The following is a 22038-nucleotide window of genomic DNA, read 5'->3' as shown; positions in this document are numbered from 1 at the left end:
TGAGGAGCAGCTGAAGGAACTGGAATTGCCTAGTCTGGAGAAGAGGAAGACCTTATCAGTCTTTACAACTACCTGAAAGGAGGTCATAGTGAGTTGGGTGTTAAGCTCTTCTCCCTAGTGTCAAGTGACAGGATGAGAGGAAATGGCCTCAAGTTGCACCAGGGGAGGGTTAGATTGAATATTAGAAAGATTTGTTTACTGAAGGAGTGGTCAGGAATTGGAATAGGCTGCCCAGGGAAGTGGTATAGTGTCATTGTCACTGAAAGTTTTCAAGAAACATGTAGAAATAGCACTTTGGGACATGGTTTAATGGCTATGGTGGTGTTGGGTCAACTGCTAGCCTTCATGATCCTACAGATCTTTTCTAACCAAAACTATTTTATGGGGTTTATGCTTCTATGATTCTTTATGACTTCTTTATGACTTTATGACTTCTGTAACTCTAATCCCTACCAGTGCTGTGCTGCATGGGTTTACCACCTGGGGTCAGCACCAGCAGACAGAATTTCAGGCTGGATCCTGTTTTCTAGCACAAGAGCCAGAAACAGGAAGGTGAGCAGATGTAACAGAGACTGTACCAAACCTATCCAAAACCCTTCTTTTTTTAATTCCCCATCTCTACCAGATGTGAGAGATGCACCCTACAGCCTCTTGAGGGAAGAAGGCACAGTGCTATGGAAGAGGTTATGCACAAAGGAGGTTACACTAGCCAGACTAAGGTAACACTGCATAACACTGCTGGTGGAATTCACACAAACAATGTTAGTGCTCTGCTGCCAGGCTGAGATTAAGGGAGCTTCCAGAAGCATGGAGGGGGAATTCAGAGATACCTCATGGAGCACAATGAGGACACAGCTTTAGCAGAGGAGTTTGCCCCAGTTGCAAATGCTAAATCACTGCGAGCCAGAAATAAGATTTTTTTTAATTCAGCTTGGTTCAGATAAACTTTTTTTTTTAAACTTTATAAAAAAAGGAAGTAGTGGCCAGTAGATCAGACAGTAAACCTCAGGGCTACTCTTACTGCCCATTGTTTCATGTATGAACCATGCTTCTTGTGGCTCTCCTAGCAGCACAATGGGCAAAGAAGGAGCATGGAGGAACCCTTGCCCACAGCAGCACGTGGATGGGAAATTCCCATTCCACTTTCACATCTTTGCAAATCATTTGAGGGGAAATCAGCTACAGCAGCTGCAGCCTCTTCCCCATGTTAAATCCAATGGGCAGCTGGTCACAAGTGGTGTTCAGTTTTGCGGCCGGTCTTGTTTAATATCTTTATCAATGATATGGATGAGGGGATTGAGTGCTCCCTTAGTAAGTTTAATGATCACAAGTTGGGTGGGAGCACCGATCTGCTCAAAGGTAGGTAGGCTCTGCAGAGGAATCTGAACAGGCTGGATCGATGTGCTGAGTTCAGTTGTACAAAGTTTAACAAGGCCAAGTGCCAGGTCCTGCACCTTGGTCACAACCACCTTGAGGCAGAATGGCTGGAAAGCTGCCTAGCAGAAAAGGATCTGGGGCTGCTGGTTGACAGCCAGCTGAGCACGAGCCAGCAGTGCACTCAGATGGCCAAGGTGGCAAACAGCATCTTACCGTGTTTCAGGAACGGCGCAGCCAGCGGGACTACGGAAGCGATCATGCCCCTGTACTTGGCACTGGTGAGGCCACACCCCGACTACTGTGTTCAGTTTTGAGCCCCTCACTACAAGAACAACTGAGGTACTGGAGCACTGACAGACAAGGGCAACAAAGCTGGTGAAGGGTCTCCAGAACAAGTCTTATGAGGAGAGGCTGAGGGAACTAGGGTTGTTTAGTCTGGAGGAGGCTGAGGGGAGATGATATTCTTCTCTACAACTACCAGAAAGGAGGTTGTAAGTGAGGTGGGTGCTGATCTCTTCTCCTTATTATCAAGTGATAGGATGAGAGGAAATGGCCTCAAGTAGTGCCTGGGGAGGTTTAGGGTGGATATTAAGAAAAATTTCTTTAGAGTGGTCAGGCATTTGAAGAGGCTGCCCACAGAGGTGGTGGAGTCACTGTCCATGGAGATGCTAAAAAAACATGTGGACATAGCACTTTGTGACGCAGTTAAAAGGCCAAGGTGGTGTTAGGTTGATGGTTGGACATGATGATCTTAGAGGTCTTTTCCAACTGAAACAATTTTATGATCCTCATACACCACATTGTCCTTTGTAAAGGCAAGGCAAAGTCAGACTGTAGGGAATATTCTTCATGCCCTATCCCAGACCAGTAAGTGGGAGAAGCACTGCCACTTTCACTGCAGCCCCTGTGGACATGACCTTTTCAACTTGCCTCCAACCAGGATGTGAATTAAGTTTGGACACAGCTGCCTTAAATCATTCAGCGCCCTATAGTCAGAAATGCTGAAGTTCAGATTTAATTTTTCAGTCCAAGAACTAACAAGATGCCTGGAGAATCTGCCTGTTTCTCTCCCTTGTAACAGTCCAGATGATGGAAAATTCCCCCAGCAGAATGAGATTCGGTGATCTGGGTTCATGTGGTACCTCCTTCCTTCTACTTCACAGTCACAGAATGTTGGAAGGGAACTCAAAAGACCATCTAGTCTAACCCCACTGCTAGGATCACCTAGAGCAGGTCACACAGGAACACATCCAGAGGAGTTTTGAACATCTCCATAGAAGATGACTCCACAGTCTCACTGGGCAGCCTGTTCCAGTGTTCTGTCACCCTCACAGTGAAAAGGTTTTTCCTTGTTTTCACATGGAACCTCCTATTCTCCAGCTTGCACCACTTACCCCTTGTCCTATGACTGGACATCACTGAGAAGAGCCTGACTCCACCCTCCCAACACTTGCTCTTCACATATTTACAAACATTAATGAGGTCACCCTTCAGTCTCCTCTTCTCACAGTCACAGAGTGTTCTCCAAGTTAAAGCAACCCAGCTCCCTCAGCCTTTCCTCATAAGGGAAATGTTCTACTCCATCATCTTTGCGGCTCTGCACTGGACTTCAGGCATCATACACACAAGATGTCACAGAAGCAAGGATGGGGACTGCTGGCTCCTATGGTCAGCTTCCCTGCCCAGTACAGAAGAATTCAAAACCCTGAACCTGACCAAGGTTTAAGAGGGTGGAGGGGAAAGGACATGACCTCGAGCCGCAGATAAGCTCTCCGACAGTCTCAGAAAGGCAGAGATGACTACAAGACCTTTCCTTTCGCCAGAGGGTGGTTTTGGACTGGCTTCCTAACAAATCTGAGCAAAGAACCTTTCTACCCACCAGAAGGTAGCACCAAATCCTTGAGAAATAAAGGTCTGTTTCCCCGCAGACTGCAAGCATGTGTTGTAAACTAATGTTCAGAAGCAAAGGGAACAAAGTCAAATCTGATTTTCTCCACATTTCTGAAGGGAGAGAGACCGAAGAGACTCACTGACTGTTTTAACAGAAAAAAAGAAATACTTTTAGAAATCAAACTTCCAGCAATCTTTACTTGGAGAAGGAAATAAACATGTATTTAACCAGTTTTGGTTCTTTAATTTTGTGTCATTGCACAATAATTCACACTCACACTTGGATGTGCATCTTTAACTGTTGAGTTCCATTTTACACCCTGAAACACTCTCAATGGCTTGGAACAAAAGGAAGAAAAATCAATACAAACAAGGTGTGTCAGAAAACGGTATAAAAAAAGATTTGCAAATAATTCTGACAATAAAGAAACAAGTATCTCTGAGCTGTCCACTTTGGGGAATACCTATCAGTCCCTTTCCCTTCTGAGATTTCCATTTGCCTGCAATATGGGACAGCTCTAGAATTCAAAGTGAACTTTGAAGTGCCTTTTTTTTTTTGTGTTTCTGTGCTTAATAAGTTATTTCCACAGGCACACCATTGGAGAGTCAAAGTCTTTGCACTGAGGAACTGTCACAGGAAACACAATGAAACAACCCTAGCTTAGAAAGAAAATTGCAGGAGAGCTGTTTCACACTCAGTGTTAAGCGCTTCAAGATTCCCACAAGAAGTGATTAGTGCTGTATGTAACAAAAACAACAAACTCAAAACAAACCTCAAGAAAAGCACAAAATCCAAACACCACCAACACTATGCCTAAATTTCACAACTATACCAGAACCTCAGATTTCTTTCTGATGTAAGAATGCACAGTGTATCTAGTTATGACCTAGGTCCCCCCCCGGAAGCTAAAGAACTGTGTCTTATGTAAAAAAACCCAAAAATTCAAATTGTAATAATTACGATTTATAAATGAAATCAGAATAAAATGCAATTCAAAGTGATATTTACCTCCAAATTATGGATAGAGTCACAGCAGTATCTTCAACACATTTCTTCAATTTATTTCTACCTTTCTTTTTCCTTGACTTTTCTCTGTTTCAAAAAGCCAGGAAATTTCAACTCTGAGGTCATGCACATAGAAAGTGCATTCTGACCACCCTGCATGATTAAGGTCCAAGCAGATCACGTGATGTGTATCTTGGTTTAGGGGGAAGTCCAAAGGGAACAAAGTAATGGCTGTTCAGAGAGCAAAACAAAGAATCTGAACTAGGCCTAGTTTCAATAAAACTCTAGAAAAATATTTCTTTTTAAAACAGAGGGGCATTTTTTTCACCCCTCTTTATGAAGCTCAAAATAACCCCAATATTCAACACCGGAGGAAACTGTAATTTTTCCCCCTGACCCATAAGCACAATGCTGCAAGAAAAGATGTCATTGTCACCAGTTCAAATAAGGCATTAATGAATGCATTAGGTAATTTACATGAAAATAAACATACATATATATATATATAGACAAATAAGGCCAAAATATTAAAATAATCTCAGAAGGGTAACAACTATTGTATTAGTGACAAGATTGAAGTATTTAGGCAACAAAGATGGAGAGGATCATTAAGAATCTTAGATATATTTATTTTTGTCTACTTCAGAAAGACTAAAACAAGATCCAGCTGAAATCTCTTCATCAGTCACCATGAAATTCCAGCATGGGTGTTTCCCAAGCCCTTCTGGGAAACCTAGTCAATCTTTAAGGAAAAAATAAACTTGATCAATTGATACCAACCTTCTTGAAACGATCTGAGGACATGGCCCAGAATCTAGGGCTTTCTTTAAGCTGAATTCCCTAGCTAACACTGGTCTGACTCCTGAACAAGCTCAAAATTGAAAAAGCTATGAACATTTAAAAACAAATCTTCTGTTAATAAATACTGCCCTCTTCAATCACATCTTTAGAGAACAGCAAGAACTTAGAGCTGCATCCAATGCTCTCCCATTAGGCAGCTCCAGTGCTCTCCTCTTCTACACCATGTGTATCCCTGTATTTGTGGTGTAGTCAAACATAAGTACAGTTAATGTTTACTGACTTCCGATTTGGGCCACAGAGATGCACTGCAGTAAAGCTGCAGTTGCCAGCATTCTGTACCGGCCCCAGATTTCATGGTTTTAACATTATTTCTGCAAAACAAAATTTGCCTCATCTCATTAAGATTCCAAAGTTTGGAAAATCTCTATCCTGGAAACCCACTACTTGCTGAGGAAGTATTATATTTACGGAGAAGGTGAATTAGCTCTGAGTGTACCATCTTTAATGGTAACACTTTAAAAAGACCCCATGCAGTCTTACAAGTTTTGTTCTCTTACATATCCAGGTTTGACACCTAGAAATATGCAGGGTTTTTAAGGAGAAGTCTTGTAGAAGTGATACAGTTTTCAAATGTCATTGAAGGTTTTGGCAGAATAGTATTATATGAAATATGTAGTACACTTGCTAATGTTTATAATCCAGTGATCACTATAAGAAGTATTATTGCATTTTAAGCGTAAAAATATAAGAGGTTTTATAAAGAAAATTAAAATAGCATTAATCTAATATTGATAGTCATATAAAATAACTCACAATTATGTAAGTTCTCATTTTTAATTACACATTTAAAAATAAGTTATAAAAATAATTAAGCTTCTTTAAAACCCCTAAGATGTTTTCTTTTAGGAGTTTTTACTCATGTCTACTGATTGTCTAACATCAGCAACAGCTTCTGGTACTCGAACAGTCATATCATCCATCCATTTCTTCAGGCAGATTTGGCAGCCCAGACGTGATCTGTAGGGAAATAGGTTGTCATTAGTTTTAGCCAAACATAAATCTCCCAGCATTTACCCCCTTATAACCCCAACATTCAGCCATTCCAAAATGTTATGATCTAGAAACAACCACTCTCATGCACGGTCTTAAGACCAGTAGTGAACTGGATGCATCAGTGCTAAGATATACGTGGCAATCATCCAGATTTATATTAACAGAGTTCAATACATTGGAAAGTTGTAAACCAAGTACTTCCTGCATGCTGAAACAACATATAATAATGGTGACTCTTCCATTTTCAGTGGGTCCCTAATAGTACAGTCAAGTGCAGGGAATGACACTTGATCACCCAAGGGCCATTCAGCATCTCTAAAGATATGAAGCCAATGAAACCAAATGAAAGCCTCAGTAAAAGCTTAGCCTAACACATTCAGAGTCCAATGCTTTCAAACTAAACAACTCAAGATTGGGTCATTAAACTAGAAAGTTAAGACTGAAGAGACAAGAAATGCAAGGAAAGTGATAAAATACTCATGGCATGTGAAAAGTCTCAATCTTTCAACTTTTCTCCTATTATTCAGCATGACAAAAATGTTATATGAGCAATTGAAAAAAACTTAATTAATACCACAACAAAATTCTGAAGACATCACAAACTATTGATGGGATATCTTTAATTCAATGTCCATACTTTGGTACAGAACACTTAAAACATCAGCAAGGATGGGCAATGTTCTGCAGCCCCACCTGCATAATTTCATCTGTATAGGAATGTAAGCAGAGATATTGCTACATTACTAAACAGTGCTATATGAATACCTCTACAAACATAGTGATCAACTGCTGCTAAAGATCCAAATTCAGTACTATACCCAAAAGTAATACTCCTATATAAATAACTGTATACATCAACTTAGATTACTGCAATGCATGTATAAATGTATATATCACCAGAAGATGGAATCTCATGAATATGCATCCATAAGAATAGCTTTGGAAATGAAATCTAATAGAAAAATGTCATTTATAATATTTATACACAACACTGCTCCTAAGCTTTAATTTTCCTGAAGTGTCTCTTTTTCACTGAAGACCAATGCTAATTGTTGATGGACTCTGTAGTGTGGCAATGGATTCATTTCATGTGAAATAACACTGGCATTTGGTTTGAGCCTGCTACACAGTAGTACAGAAAGTCCTAGGCAGCCCTATATAATACTGAAAAAGAAGCTACCATTTCCTACACAAATTCTTCCACAGCATTTACAATTTTAGAGGTATTTAACCAGATCCCTTCACCCCTTAAGGCTGAAACAGCCTGAACCCCAAAACAAGCAGATTTAGTCGATCATTGCAAGAAAGCCATTCCCCCGTTAACCACTTATATATGCCCTCTTTTTATTTCCTCTCATTCCATTACTTAAGAAAAAAACCCCAAACAAACAAAAACCAAAACACAAACCAAACCCAAACCCACAACAAAATAGGAAGTCAGAGTTGCACAGCTATAAAGATATGACGAATCACCATTTTGTCATGTAATGGTATTTTGTTTCCCTCCATGTTACTATTAATAATCTCTAATGTTCCACAGTTAATCAAAATTATTTCATTCTAACCTTTCTAACTAGTCCCTCATTTTTAAAAAGCATGAACTTTCATGGCAGCTGCTAGCTGAAACTTCCCCAAATACAGAGCCACTGACAGGAAGAAGCTTTTATTCTAACACTTATGACAGAGCATAGTAGTGCATTTCCATTACACAAGTTTGTATCAGCACAGGGGACCAGGTAACCCATAGCAAATACCAGTCACTTAAAAGTTCTGTCTTTTTCGGAAAAGTCAGAGATCCCTGGCCACAGGAGGAACACATGGTGTTAGGAAAACCTGATAGAAACAAGCGTCTTCAGAGAGTCTAAAACTTTATTTGGTCTGAAGCCCTTTGAGAGAAATATTTAAACAGAGAGCTCTGGCTTTCTGCTGTTTTTCAGTTCATCAGTAAAAGCTCCTTGCTTTAAAGCTTTAACTAGAAGCCAAATAAAAATGTTTATTAGATTATTGGCTTCCAGAGCTTTAGGAATTGGTTTGGCCCACAACCTAAAAGTTAGTCTTAGCAGAATGATGGTAGATGGTACAAGTGAAGTAAATTCACACTTAACAGGCTTATGTTTTTTTCCAAATTGAAAATACTTTCTGGGAGACAGGAAAAATTACAAAGCAGAAGAAGCTGAAACATTAATTCAGAGTAATTCTTTGCAAACAAAAATATCCTCATGCTATACAGGCCAGGTATAAAGCCCTCTGACAACACTAGAAAGATCCTCAAAAACTTCAACAAGCAGTTCCACTGAAGCATGAAGGAGAGGGCTTATAAAACCTTGTACAGCACCTAGGTTTCATGTAAGTATGATCCAAGATACAGGCTGCACATACATCAGCAAGTAATGCAGCGTACTAGGAATAGGTCTCTGATGATGATGTGACACCCTAATTACTCTGATGGTGGGGAGATGTAGAACAGGTTACTTTAGACTATCACTAGTCTAGTCCTAGGTACTGAAATGCCCATTAGTGGTTAGAGCACACTTTAGGACTAGTTTCACCCAAAAGGGAACCTGGCTTATGCACATCAAGAGCAGTCTAACTTGACAACTGGGGACACTGTTTATGCTAGAGAAGGCTCAGGGAGAAGATCTTATCAATGTACAAGAATACCAGAGAGATGCAGAGTATCCATCCCTGAAGATATTCAGAAGCCCTCTAGACATGATCCTGGGCTCTAGACGGCCCTTGTTCGTTGGACCAGATGATCTCAAAAGGTCCCTTCCAACCCCAACCCTTCTCTGATTCTGTGAAAAGAAGATGTGACCAAAACTGCAATACTAATAATAGCAAATACATTAATAAAATACATTAACTATCTACAGGCTAATACAAGTAAAGAACAGAAGGGAAGGGAAACAAGAACAGGAAAATTCACACGCAGTAGCAAAGTTTTTGTTGAAGGAACTGAGGTTTTTGTACTTCTTCACTATCTGACACTTCTGTATCAGATGTCTCTTAAGAGCAAGTACTGGCAACTGCCACTCTTCAGTTGAAAAAACTATACTGACAACTTTTTAATACGAATTCATATAAACAATATTTAAACTTGTGTAATAGAATCCAGCTATTTTTTAAAAGCCCATTAAAGCATTCTAAGAATACTGGAGTGCCACATCTGCAAATCCTTCTTTCCGTTCTTTGATGTACTAAAGTGTTACATTGTCTTACGTTTCTGTGAGGCCATATGCCAGGTCCAGCATGTCCATCTCTTCATCAGTAATTGCATCTAGTTTCTCAAATATATGATCTTCAAAGATTAAATGACAAGTTGAACAGGCTAGCGTTCCTTCACATGCACCTAGAGGTTAAAAAAAAGGATAACAAAAAAATCCAAGTTTCAAATTACAGCAGAATTTCAGAAGAAATCATTATATATGTTTGTCTCATACAAGAAGTCTCTGTTGATCAGCAAAATCTGTATTCCCACATCCATTTATCTACACTGCATTTAACTATCTGTAGTATTTCTACAATTCCTACAACCTTTATAGCATCCAAAGAGAGAGTTTTCTGCTATAAGCATGCAAACACAGACAACATTGTCAACCAACACCAGATAATTTATTTCCACAGTTGACCCTTCCCCATGGTTTTGAAGTTTCTTCAAGAAATCCAACAAAAGACACCTGCTATAGAAAAAGTTCCTCAGAAGTACAGGAAGGAGGAATTTTATACTTGGTATTTCTTCTCACTCAACAGAACACTAATTCAGAGCAACAAAGGCTGGCTAATTAGAGATGGTTTTCCCCATGTTAAAGAGGCCTACATGTGTTAATAAATAATTCAGCCTGAGCCAAGGATCCAATGATTGTTGTGGTCAACCCTAGCAAATACCAACTACACCTAGAGCAATTAGGTCATCACAAGACAGTAAGAGTTCAAACACTAACAAATTTGTCTTGGCACCAGCTCTATACAGTGGCAAGCAAAGTTCTCTGCTTTGCTGAAAAAGAAACATTCAACTTCAAGTGGAGGAGAAAGCTGAACTCTTTATACTTGTGTGAAGATTGGCATCATTTCCATCTCCGACTTAAAATTGAACAGAAAAGCAGGTAATGCATTAACCAAGTTTACTCATTTTCAGGGAAGAAGTACAGTGAACACATCACCTTTGTACTCATGGAAACAAAGAGAAGCAGGGCTGCATGTATATTAACAAATCATATGATAAGAAACAGTGAGATTCACCATCAGACCACAAAATACATACAGAAAGCACTGTATGTAGTAAAGGTATCAACAGCATATATTCAAAATGAGTATGACATTGTACTAGAAGACCTTATTTTTAAAACATATCATGTCTTCATACAAATGCATGCAAAAAAGTAGAGTTTAAGTAAAGTGCCAAATCTATGATACGATAATGTAACATTTTCTGTATCAGCAGTTTAAACATTTTAATGTTGGATGAGGTGAGCAGAGAAGGGGAAGAAAGAACATTGACAGTCTGTTTGAACAATGGAAGGTCTTTCTGCCAGTCTAATGCTAGCAGAAAAGTGAGCACAGCTGAATCATTCAACTGTTTTGTAAGTCTTTGTATAAAGGTATTTCTGATTATTACTGCACATGGGATGCCCCCTAGTGACAGAAGTAAATCAGGAAGATTTATATTTTTCATTTTTTCCCTAATTACTTTTTCTAACCATAGAACACTCATCATTACATTATTTCTCTGCTCCAGTATGATGTTTCATTAGAAAATTATTATTGAAATGGGAGTAGCATATGTTGCAGTTACAGTATCTCAAATTTTTAGTAAGGCTTTTCTTTATTGACAGCATTATCTTTCCTTCTCCTGCCCCATACTTTATCACAATGCCTTAATATGGCTGACATTTACACAAACAAAAAATATTTACTCTACAAGAGAGTAGTCAGAAGTCTGTAAGACACGTAAGACATACATAAAGGTAGTCACCCCAGCATATTAAGAGATTTTTAAGAGACAATCCTTCTACCCCCACGTGAATTAAACACACCCCAGATTTTAAAGTGTGGAACACTAGCCTAGTTTTTCCCCAAATCACTCCATGCTATGCATTCACTCATGCAAACTGGATTTTGCTTCCCACTTGTGCTATTAGCTTAAGCTTGTGTTGATGTAAATACCTGTCCTGAAGTACTAAATTGCCTTTACCAAATACCACTGCTTTGCAGAATTGCAGAATCCTGCAATTTCAATGGAACTAACTATGGAAAGTGCAAAAACCTTAAGAAGTAGAAAGGTGTTAGTACTTCTTCCTATTTAATTTTAAACAGATTTTAAACAAAGCTTATACAGAGTTGCAATTTCACTAAGACTCTGGTCTCCTTTACACCTGGTCCTTTAACAGGAATTAAACTTTTTGCTCTTTCCTGTTAGCTGACATGCTTTTTGTGCTACAAAAAGCCTGATAATAAAATAGAGACAGCATATCAATACAAAAGTAACCAGACACTTCTAGAAATACACCTGTTCTGTGTTGCCTCCAGAACCTTTCAGCTCAGAAGAGTCTATGGGTAGCATCTTTCAGATTCTGCTTTGATAGCACTCTGTCTACATTCCCCTCCTTTAACATTCAAACAAGGCTCACCCCCAATTATTTTTTTTTAATACTAGACACAAAATATTCTATGCATTTGCAGAAGAGAAAAAAAAAAAAGATCAGTATGGCTGGGGAGGTGTAGGTCTGTACGAAATCCAAATAGAGTACAGGTAGGTTTTATAAATAAACTCATCAATATTCAGTCATGATTGGACTTGATTATCTTAAGTGTCTTTTCCAGCCTACTTACCAAAACCATCTATGTCTAGATTATTATCAACAACAACATCCAGCAGCGAATCTCCAAGTTTTCCTTTGGCTGTTAGTTTGTCACCATCACGATTTATGAAATGAACAGTTACTTTATCTTCTGAGCTAAAAAAGAAAAGCACATAATGGAATTGAAGAAAGAATTCTACATTTTTTTAATCTTTAAAATACACTGACTACTACTAAACCAGTAACCACTATCAACTCTGAGAGCACAGAAACCCAAGTTACTGGCTTTTAAAAGCAATAACAGGTATAGTCATTTACTGCTGTGCCATGAAAAATAAGGAAAAAAACTGCCCTTGTTTCTGTTTTGTTATTAGAAACTATACAGGATCATGATGTTTTGCCTTTCATTTAAGAGAGTCAGCTCTTTTCTTTCTGGCACATATATGTATAATTATCAAATAAAGAGCTTACTTTAAATGTTCTTATACACACCTTTCTGAGGACTCTTTCTTTGGACTGACGAAATTTTAGCTGTTCTCATCATTACGATTAACTTTTTTTCCATTTCTGCTTAGACTTTGACTTCATTTGTTCCAAAAACTAATTCTCCTCTCCTCCTCAAAACAGAAATACTGCAAGAGCGTTCCGAGGTTTTTCTGAGCACAGAGTCTTCTCGGATTTCACCTTGTAAATATTCATCCTAGTGAAGGTCATAGTTTTGACACCACTTCAAAGAAAAAAGTTTCTGCATTTTCTTGCTTCACTTCTCTGACAATTCAAGTTTATTTAAGAAAACATTATCTTGCCATCTGCATAAAAATTTCTTAAGACTAAAGCTTTTGATATGGAAAAAAAAAAAAGATATCTTTCTGGTTCCATATGATGTTATTTCAAATGCAAACTAAAGGAAAGCAAATAAAATACAGTTTGTTTGTTTTTAAATAGACTATCTTCTTTCCTACAGTAAGCGAGGTTAACCAAGAAAAACCTGCTGGACAGATACTGAAGTAATCTGCCAAGAGGTAAGAGATACAAATAGAACAACTGAAAGCTAATGCACGAATGTGTTTCAACGTGAAATCCATGTTTAAGAACAGTATGCTTAATATTACCTTTAATCTTTTTAGCAACTGTGGACCTTAAGTGATCTATGATATGGAAGGCATACAAGCTTGAAAATCAAGTCACCTTCTAATCTGTAGAGCTGCATATTAAAGCAAAAATTTGAAAGCAGACAGAGAACAGATTATTTCTGGAACTGGCTGTAAGAGAAAATATGTTCTTAGCAACCTGTGTCCTACCTTGTTTTGAAAAACAACAAACGTTTATTCCCCTAGGCTTACTATACTTGGCACAACTGCAAGCTCAGTTGGCAGCGGTATGCACGATGATTCCTTATGATGACATGTTCAATTCTCGTCATATCATCCCTCAGTCCATTCTCTGGAAGGCAGCCACAAGCTACTACTAGGTATAAATTAATTTAAAAACTATAATTGATAATGAAAGATTGATCTTGCTGATGTGCAGAATGCAACTGAAGAACACACTATGATAACCTTCAGAACTCTTGGAAATATCTCTTTACAAAATGCACTTAATGCTGCACGGTCACCTGTTATATCAAACAACTACCTCCAGCAATCTGTTCTGTGAGGGATTAAGTTAGCTCTCTGCTCCATTTTTGCCCCACTGCTATACTCACACCTCCCACAGCACCACCAATGATACACCAGTACAAAATTCACCACTTCCATTGGTAGTTTAAGAATGATAGGTTTAGATTGCATCTGTACACATCCTGACAGCCAAAGTGAACCACTGACTGTATAATTTTAAACTGCTTCAAAAAGCCCTTCCAGAGCTCACCCAAATATTCTCACTGACTGAAATATTTGTCAGCATGACAAACACAACCCTGACAGAAGAATCATTGCAAAATGTACTTGCATTTATAGGCATCCTCTGCCCAACGTAGAGACATGGCAAGTAGTAAATATTTGTTCAATACCCAAAACATACCCCTTTCCTCTGTTATAGGATGATGGAATCACAGGTAACATGGACCAAACAGCAAGGTGTCTAGCCATCCATTAGACCACTGGAACCTCTGTAAAAATACAAGTCATCTCCCTCCTAGTTTTCAAAACCCTCCTGAAACTGTCTTCACCTATGATTACACTTTAACTTGCCCTAACACCACAGTGGCACGAGAAAAACGGTCCTGCCCTCCCTCCTTTGTTCGTTCTATCCCCAGCACTCACACTGTCATGCAGAAAACTGGCTGTGGCTGAAACCCAACTCTCACAGATCAAAGGCTGTGTGCATGACAGAACAGTATGTACTCAGATCTTATGTGAAATTCACATCAGTTTAAAACAATTGTATTACTGCAACTTTATGATCTAATAATATAATCTAAGATTAATGATCATCTTAACCCAATCTCCTTCTAATATAAAAACAAAGGCTTGGGCAATTCCCACTCCAAATCACCTTGCCATTGTCCTTAGACCAGTATTACCACAAGTCAACTCATTATGCTAATCTGGCTGAAAATCAATCATAAAAACAAGTAGTCCTGGCTGAACCAGCAAGAACAACATCATTGCTCACAGCAGACATGAGGAAGCAGGAGTGGGATCCCCTTTTCAGTAGAAACAATCTTGCATTTGCTTCAGACAGTTGTGGAACTGCACTGCAGCTGTGCATGCCTAACTGGTGCAGCATGTAGCAAGGGGACAAATCAAAGTACCACCACCAAGTCACTGACTTAAAGAGCACTAGAGTAATTCTTTCTATGGGACCTAATCCACACTGGCTGATAAGTGAAAGTAAAATGTATTTATTTTTAATAAAGTTAGAGATAGCCTTCTTAAATCTTCGAATCTGATTTGTGGTTGGTTTTTTTTTTTTTTTTTGCTATTGCCATCTTTGCCACTCTTTGCATAGCCAAAATGTTTAATTTTTTAAAATCACTGAGCTTTTACTGTGCATAAGCCCAAGTGATGAAAATATTTTCAGAGGTGTGTACACATAATAATCACACTAGTCAGACATTCAAAACACACCTCACAGAACTTTTTAATTACTGGGAGATATCATTAAAAATAACACCCACATGAAATATTTAAGCTTGATAAATTTCAACTAATAGGGCTCATTGTTTGCATGAAGAGAACAAAAACAACCAACCACCACCATACAGCTAACTTGTCACAAGCAATTAACATGAAACAGAATCACACAGAATCACAGAATGTTAGGGGTTGGAAGGGACCTTGAAAGATCACCTAGTCCAACAACCCTGCCAGAGCAGGATCACTTATCCCAGATCACACAGGAATGCATCCAGGCAGGTTTTGAGTATCTCCAGAGGAGGAGACTCTGCAACTCCCCATGGCAGCCTGTTCCAGTGTTCCATCACCCTCATCATGTTTACATGGAACTTCCTATGCCTCAGCTTTCACCCATTACATCTTGTCCTGTCATTGGGCATCACCGAGCACAGCCTCACTCCATCCTCTTGGCACTCACTCTTTACATATTTATAAACACTAATGAGGTCACCCCTTAGTCTCCTCTTCTTCAAGCTAAAGAGGCTCAGCTCCCTTCATCTCTCCTCATAAGGAAGATGTTCCCCTCCCTTAATCATTTTTGTGGCTCTGTGCTGGAGTCTTTCTAGCAGTTTTCTGTCCTTCCTGAACTGAAGGACCCAGAATTGGACACAATATTCCAGCCTCACCAGGGCAGAGTAGAGGGGGAGGAGAAATCTCTCTCGACCTAATAGCCACACCCCTTCTAATACACCCCAGAATGGCATTGGCCTTCTTGGCCACAAGAGCACACTGCTGGCTCATGGTCAACCTTCCATCCACTAGGACCCCCAGGTCCCTTTCTCCTTCACTGCTCTCCAACAGGTCAGTCCCCAATCTGTACTGGTACATGGGGTTGTTCTTTCCCAGGTGCAAGACTCTACGCTTGTCCTTGTTGAATTCCATTAAATTTCTCCCTGCCCAACTCTTCAGCCTAAGTCTTGCTGAGTGGCAGCACAATCCTCCAGATGTATGGATGTCCAGATTACTTAACTATTCCCTAACCCAGTCCTCATCAACAGAGGAAAACTCCTCCTTTGTCCCGTCTTCCTCTGGGGCCTCAGGGATCTGGGGCTCCTGAGGACAGTCTCCAGCAGTATAAACATGTGCCAAGTGTATGCAAGTATAGTCTTGGGTTTATCAGGAAGAACAGAACATATTCTGTGTAATCTGCAAAAAAACATAAATATCCCAATACACACTCTGATGAACCTATCACCAGGTGCGTGCTGTTGGTTGCCACAGTATCATCAGCTTTGTTCAAGATTGCTTTGCTAGGCTACTCTAAATTAAGCACACTGCAAATACACAGAAGAGCACTTGAGAACTGTAAATGCTGTTCATTGTCCTTTCCATGCAAAAAGCATTCCTGCAAGAATCCTGATAGCTACCTCTTTCCCCTTAAAAGAAGTATCTTTTAGAATCTTCAACTGTTACTCCCAACCTAAGAACCACCTCTTGCATTCCTCCAACCACAACAAAGGCCTGTTTGTGGCACATGATGAGCCAAACTCTATTACTTTCAGATATTTTATTGCCTGAAGAGTTTCTCAAATGAAAGTATTACACAGGTCTCAATTAAAATGCAAGCTACAAATATGAACTGACCTTCAAAACATATAGTAATTATGTTGTGGACCAAATGGCTACCTAAACTGGCATAAAGAATTTTCAGAAAACCAGTGCTCACCGTGAAACGAAAAGAAAGGATAACACATAAAAACAGAACAAGAAAACAAACTAAATGGAAATGAGAACATAATGCCTGATGCTTCTCTGGAACCCTTGGGAACCTCTGCTCACAGGAACCACCTCAGCTGGCAATTTTATATAGGTAGGTCTTCATCCTCTAGACATAAATGCAGATAGTCTTACATAACACAAACAATGGTGTTTGACATGTAAAAAAGGCAGAGTTAATGAATGCCACCTTTGCTTCAATCTTTACTGCTAACAACAGCCCTCAGGAATCCCAGACCCTAGAGGTAAGAGAGAAAGCCTGGTGGAAGGAAAACTCTCCACTCATCAGTGAGGATGGTGTTAGAGATGACTTACATAAACTGAACATGCACTAATCTGTGGGCCCCAATGGGATGCACCCATGAGTGCTGAGGGAGCTGGCTGATGCTGTTGCTCTACCACTCCTCATTATTTTTGAAAGATCATGGAAAACAGGAGAGTGGTCTGATGACTGGAGGAACGACAATGTCACTCCAGTCTTCAAAAGGGGCAAGGAAGATTCAGGAAGTTACAGACCAGTCAGCCTCACCTCCATCCCTGGAAAGGTGATGGAGCAGCTCATTCTGGAGGTCATCTCTAAGGACACAGAAGAAAATGAAGTTGTAAGGAATACCCATCATGGATATACTGAGGAGAAATCAAGTTTGACTAATCTGATGACCTTCTATGATGATATAACTGAGTGGACAGATGTAGGGTGAGCAGCAGACATTGTGTACCTTGAATTCAGCAAGGCTTATGACACCATCTCAAACGACATCTTCATAGGTAAGCTCAGGAAGTGTCCATTAGAAGAGTGGATGGTGAGACGGATTGAGAATTGAGTAAACAATAGGACTCAGAAGGTTGTAATCAGTAGTGCAGAGTCCAGTTTGAGACCTGTAGCTAGTGGTGTTCCCCAGGGGTCAGTACTGGGTCCAGTCTTGTTCAAAACCTTCATCAACAACCTGGATGAAGGGATAGAGTGTACCCTAAGCAATTTTTTTGATAACACAAAACTGGGAGGATTGGCTGATACATCAGAAAGCTGTGCTGCCATTCAGTGTGATCTGGACAGACTGGAGAGCTGGGCAAACTGGACCTGAATGATGTTTAACAAGGGTAAGTATAGCGTCCTGCATCTGGGAAGGAATAACACCATGCACTAGCACAGATTAGGGGTTGATCTGCTGGAAAGCAGCTCCATTAAGAAGGACCTTGGAGTCCTGGTGGATGTAATAAAAATGTATATTTTTATATATTTTATGATTAATATCTTAGGCAGTGGTATCCTCCAACACCACTGTAACTTATTTACAGAATAAGTATTCACAGGTTCAATTATTCAGTTGTGGGTTTTACACTCCACATATAAAAACAGCTAAATGATTTAAGCACAGATCTAACCTTTCCAACACAGCAATTCGAACTGGACATACAGGTACTGTGATCTGTGGGTTTCCCACAAATGGGATTCTGTGGCAGACTGCTGCATCTATAATATGAGCAGTCCTTGGCTCGGAGAGGGCCAAGGGGCCTCTCTCTTGTCGTGCCCAGTTCATGGTCTGGAGTTTGCCTTTGGCTCGGGGAGGGCTAGGGGGCCTCTCTCTTGTGTGCTCCCTTGCTGGGCTGCAGCCTCTTCTGGGATTCAATTCCCTTGGAGGTTTCCCCCTTCTGCCTTGGTCCAGGTGCAAGGCTTGGGTGAAGTTGTTGGTCTACTAAAGCAGTCCCTTCAGCTGCTACTCGGGCAGCATTTGGCTCCTGTTGCTATCTGGGTGAGGACATGGCAAGTCGCCTGACTTCTTCACTGGTTTAAATACTGTCCTGAGACAATTAATGCCCTTTGGTAACACAAGACTCTGATAGCTGGACCTATGGGATGGGGCATATCCAAACATGGCCAGGGGCACACACAGTTCCCAGCTGTGTTCCAAAGTTAATTACACGTGGTACATGTTTATCTGGACCCCAGAAAGTGTCCAGGTTTGCACACTCACAGGTGCTTACAATGTTAATCACATGTGCTATACATTTGCCTTGGGCATCTGCCCCCAGGAACTGTCAGGGTAAGCATTTTGCAGGTGCTTAGCCCATTGTCTGGGCTAGGGCATGTTTAGGGGTTTGACCCTTCAGGACAGTGGACAGTAAGTTATGCACAGGATAGCCATGTACTCTTGTGGCCATGAAGGGCAAGAGCATCCTGGAATGCATTAAGAAGAGTGTGGCCAGCAGGTTGAAAGGAGATTCTCCTCCCCCATTACTCTACCCTGGTGAGGCCACATCTGGAGTGTTGTGTTCAGTTCTGGGCTCTCCAGTTCATGAGAGACAGGGAAATATTAGAGAGTCCAATGGAGGGCTACAAGGATAACTAAGAGACTGAAGCACCTGTCTTACGAGGAAAGACTGGGAGACCTGTGGCTGTTTAGCCAGGAGAAGACTTGAGAGGGGATCTTGTTAACGTTTATAAATATATGAAGGATGGGGGTGAAGGATGGACCAGTCTCTTTTCAGTTGTACCCTGTGATAAGACAAGGGCCAACAGGTACAAACTGGAACACAGGAAGTTCCACCTCAACATCAGGAAAAACTTCCCTGTGAGGGTGACAGAACACTGGATCAGGCTACGCAGAGAGGTTGTGTAGACTCCTTCTCTGGACACTTTCAAAACCCGCCCAAACAGGTCCCTATGTGGCCTGATGTAGATGATCCTACTTTTGGTAGGGCAGTTGAACTAGATAATCTCCAGGGATCCCTTCCATCCCCTACCATTCTATGATTCCATGTATCTTTTTACTGGAATTACGCTGACCAACTGTATAAAGCTTGTTAATGGGATCTCAAATGAACAGAAAAAAAATAACTTGCACATAAATGGAGAAAAACTAATATACAAAAAATCCAAGGATTTTCATTTTCTCCCAACTCACACAGCCAGGTTATGTCACGAGGTACATAAACGTTACATTTGAAGTACTTGCGCAAATTTTTTTTACTGTCATTCCTGTGCAACACATATAAATAAATTCCTATTTGTATTCAGTCTGTTTGTGAAAGATGTGAGGGATTACAATTCTTGCAGTGCTATTAGGCACAGAAATGTTTTCCCATTTTACTATTTTCTTCCTCCCATTTTAACCCTGTTCAGTAATTTTAATAACTTGCAAAGACTTGACAAAGACACTTAGGTTTTGTTAATTAAAAACTGCAACTCAGGGACTTCAAAATAATAGCTTGTCAGGGCACTCACTCAGTGGAGAGTTATTTTTAAGAAACTCAGCAGGATCACTCAGAGACCAGATCTAAATCAGCAACTTACTCATCTCATATGGGAGTCCTATACTAAAAAGTTAGATTGTCTCTCTGCATTTAAAGTATCTGCTGGAACAAAGTAAAAGAACACCTATAGAACAGTTTAAAAGCAAACTATTGAAACAACTTTGATGATGATGGCACTACTCAACCTTCTAACAGGCTATGCTACACCCTTGATATTGGGCACCTGATTTTGGGTCCTGTTACAAGTTCCCTGGCAACCAAGTAAATTAGGCTTTCAAAATTATGCATTTTAAATACTGAAAGTTAACTGTAGGCTCTGCCCTATCTTTGAACATACAAGTGAGAAGCCAGAAGGCCATCATAAACACAGTCTTTGACTACATGTACTAAGTTACAAATTTATAGTTGTGGGCTGTGGAATATTAAATGTCTACAGATGTGCTGCATTTTCAAACCCCTACTCATAACAACTGCTGATGAGAACAGGGGCTCTGCACACTTAAATACATGAGTGCTCTTCAGTAAAGAAAAACTACACCAAAGGCAGAAAACATGATCAGTACTGAGATCAGATAGAAATACTGCATTTACAAGCCTAGCCAGACCTTCTTAACAACAAAAGGCAAGTGCTGCACTGCATGAACAACCAACACTGACATGGTCATAACCTTTCAGAAAACTAATCTGAACACTATGAACCCTACTGTAGCTCTCCATTACGGCCATAAACTCTTTCAACGGGGTTCCTGACATAGGCCCTGTGGTTGACCATGCCATTGGGTCGGTGCGGTGCCTAACCAGGGCCAGCCCACGGACACCTCCAGCTCACACCACCCGGTACAGTCCTGCACAGCAGAGCTCACCTCACTCGCTGAGAGCGCTCAGCCGGCACCGCAGGGTGGGGTGGTCCGCCCGGCCCAGCCGGGTGGAAAGTCCGCCCGCAGAGCACTTCACTGACATCGCCACGGCAGCCGCCAGAGGGATGGCGAGAGCCAGGCTGAAGCGCGGCCGTGAGGGGACAGAGGAGGCCGTGACCTACTCTGGACGGGCTAAGCAGAGGCGAGGCCGGGACTACGGGGCACCGAGGGCTGCCGCGCGGCGACAGACCAGAGGAAGGTCACGCGCGCTGGCCTAGCTGGCCGCCCCCACCCTGGCGGACCGTGCCTCTGGCGGCCGTTGGCCCCAGGTGCCCTCTGCACCGAAGCCCAGGCAAATTGGCCTGGTACAGCGCTGCCACGGCGCGGAAACAACCGCCGCTGTGAGAAGCCCGCCCGGCGCCTCACTGCTCCGACTCTCTTACCTGAGGACCGCCCGGGCAGAGAGGCTGAAGAGCCGGGCTGCCCTCACGGTAGCGGCGCCGCTGCCGCAGCCTGGCCTCGTCCCGGCTGCCGGCAAGGCAGTGAAGAGCCAGCGGCGGGAGGAAGCGGCGGCGGCGGCCCTAAGGAGCCGGACCGGCCCCGGGGCAGCCATGGCGGCGGCAGGACAGGAGCAAAGTCCCACGGCTTACGCCTCCGGCACGAGCACCAATAATTCTCGCAGCCGTCTACGTATAGCGCACTTCCCGCCCCCTTTTGACGGCAATGAGAGGTGACCGCGCGACGAGAAGAGCGGGGTTACGCAAAGTGCGCAGCGATGCGCGGAGGAAAGAGCCTGGGGCCTACGGAAAAGGCGGAGCGCGCTGCTAACGGGAGCGACCTGCAGCCGTCGTGCTCCTCGGTAGCCAAGAGAAGCTGTCTTGTTCTCAAATCCAAGCCCTAGCCCTAGTTTTCCCTGAAAGTCGGTCCCGTGGAGCTCAACATGTCCTGTCCACCTCCCCGGTTGGCTCTAGTGAGACTTGTCACAGCTCCGGCCAAGCCCAGGGCTCAACGCTGACTGGGCCCTGGCGGGGTGCCTGACACGCCGTGGAAGTGGCACTCGAGAACTCGTCGCTACATCCCAAATGCTCCTTTGGGAGGCCTGGCCTGAAGGGCTGCGCTCTTTGGCTCCAGGCAGAGCAAAAAGCACGGCTCCGAGGAACTGGCAT

At 41.6% G+C, this 22038-nt stretch overlaps 1 protein-coding gene across 1 annotated transcript; it reads right to left on the bottom strand.

Annotated features, from left to right (window-relative positions):
- Positions 1-3472: 3472 nt before the first annotated feature.
- On the bottom strand, positions 3473-21485 carry FDX1 (ferredoxin 1). Its single transcript, XM_054381409.1, has 4 exons — positions 21316-21485; positions 11957-12081; positions 9347-9476; positions 3473-6091 (listed from the first exon to the last, which is right to left on the bottom strand). The coding sequence occupies exons 1-4, from the start codon at positions 21483-21485 to the stop codon at positions 5977-5979; spliced, it is 540 nt and encodes a 179-aa protein (XP_054237384.1). The 3' UTR covers positions 3473-5976.
- Between the last annotated feature and the right edge of the window lie 553 nt (positions 21486-22038).

Source organism: Indicator indicator, chromosome 1 (assembly GCF_027791375.1).
Source record: "Indicator indicator isolate 239-I01 chromosome 1, UM_Iind_1.1, whole genome shotgun sequence".
NCBI classification, from domain to species: Eukaryota; Metazoa; Chordata; class Aves; order Piciformes; family Indicatoridae; genus Indicator; species Indicator indicator.
The sequence above is the reverse complement of the archived record's forward strand: the minus strand, read 5'-3'. Positions and strand labels throughout refer to the sequence as shown.

What these genes read in the sequence shown, in the direction of transcription:
- FDX1 (XM_054381409.1), bottom strand. Translation starts at nt 21,485, where the DNA reads ATGGCTGCCCCGGGGCCGGTCCGGCTCCTTAGGGCCGCCGCCGCCGCT. An exon ending in TCTAGACATAGATGGTTTTG is followed by an intron (nt 9,477 to 11,956) that starts GTAAGTAGGCTG and finishes TTTAACCTCTAG; the next exon opens with GTGCATGTGAAGGAACGCTA. An exon ending in GCATATGGCCTCACAGAAAC is followed by an intron (nt 6,092 to 9,346) that starts GTAAGACAATGT and finishes ATTTCCCTACAG; the next exon opens with ATCACGTCTGGGCTGCCAAA.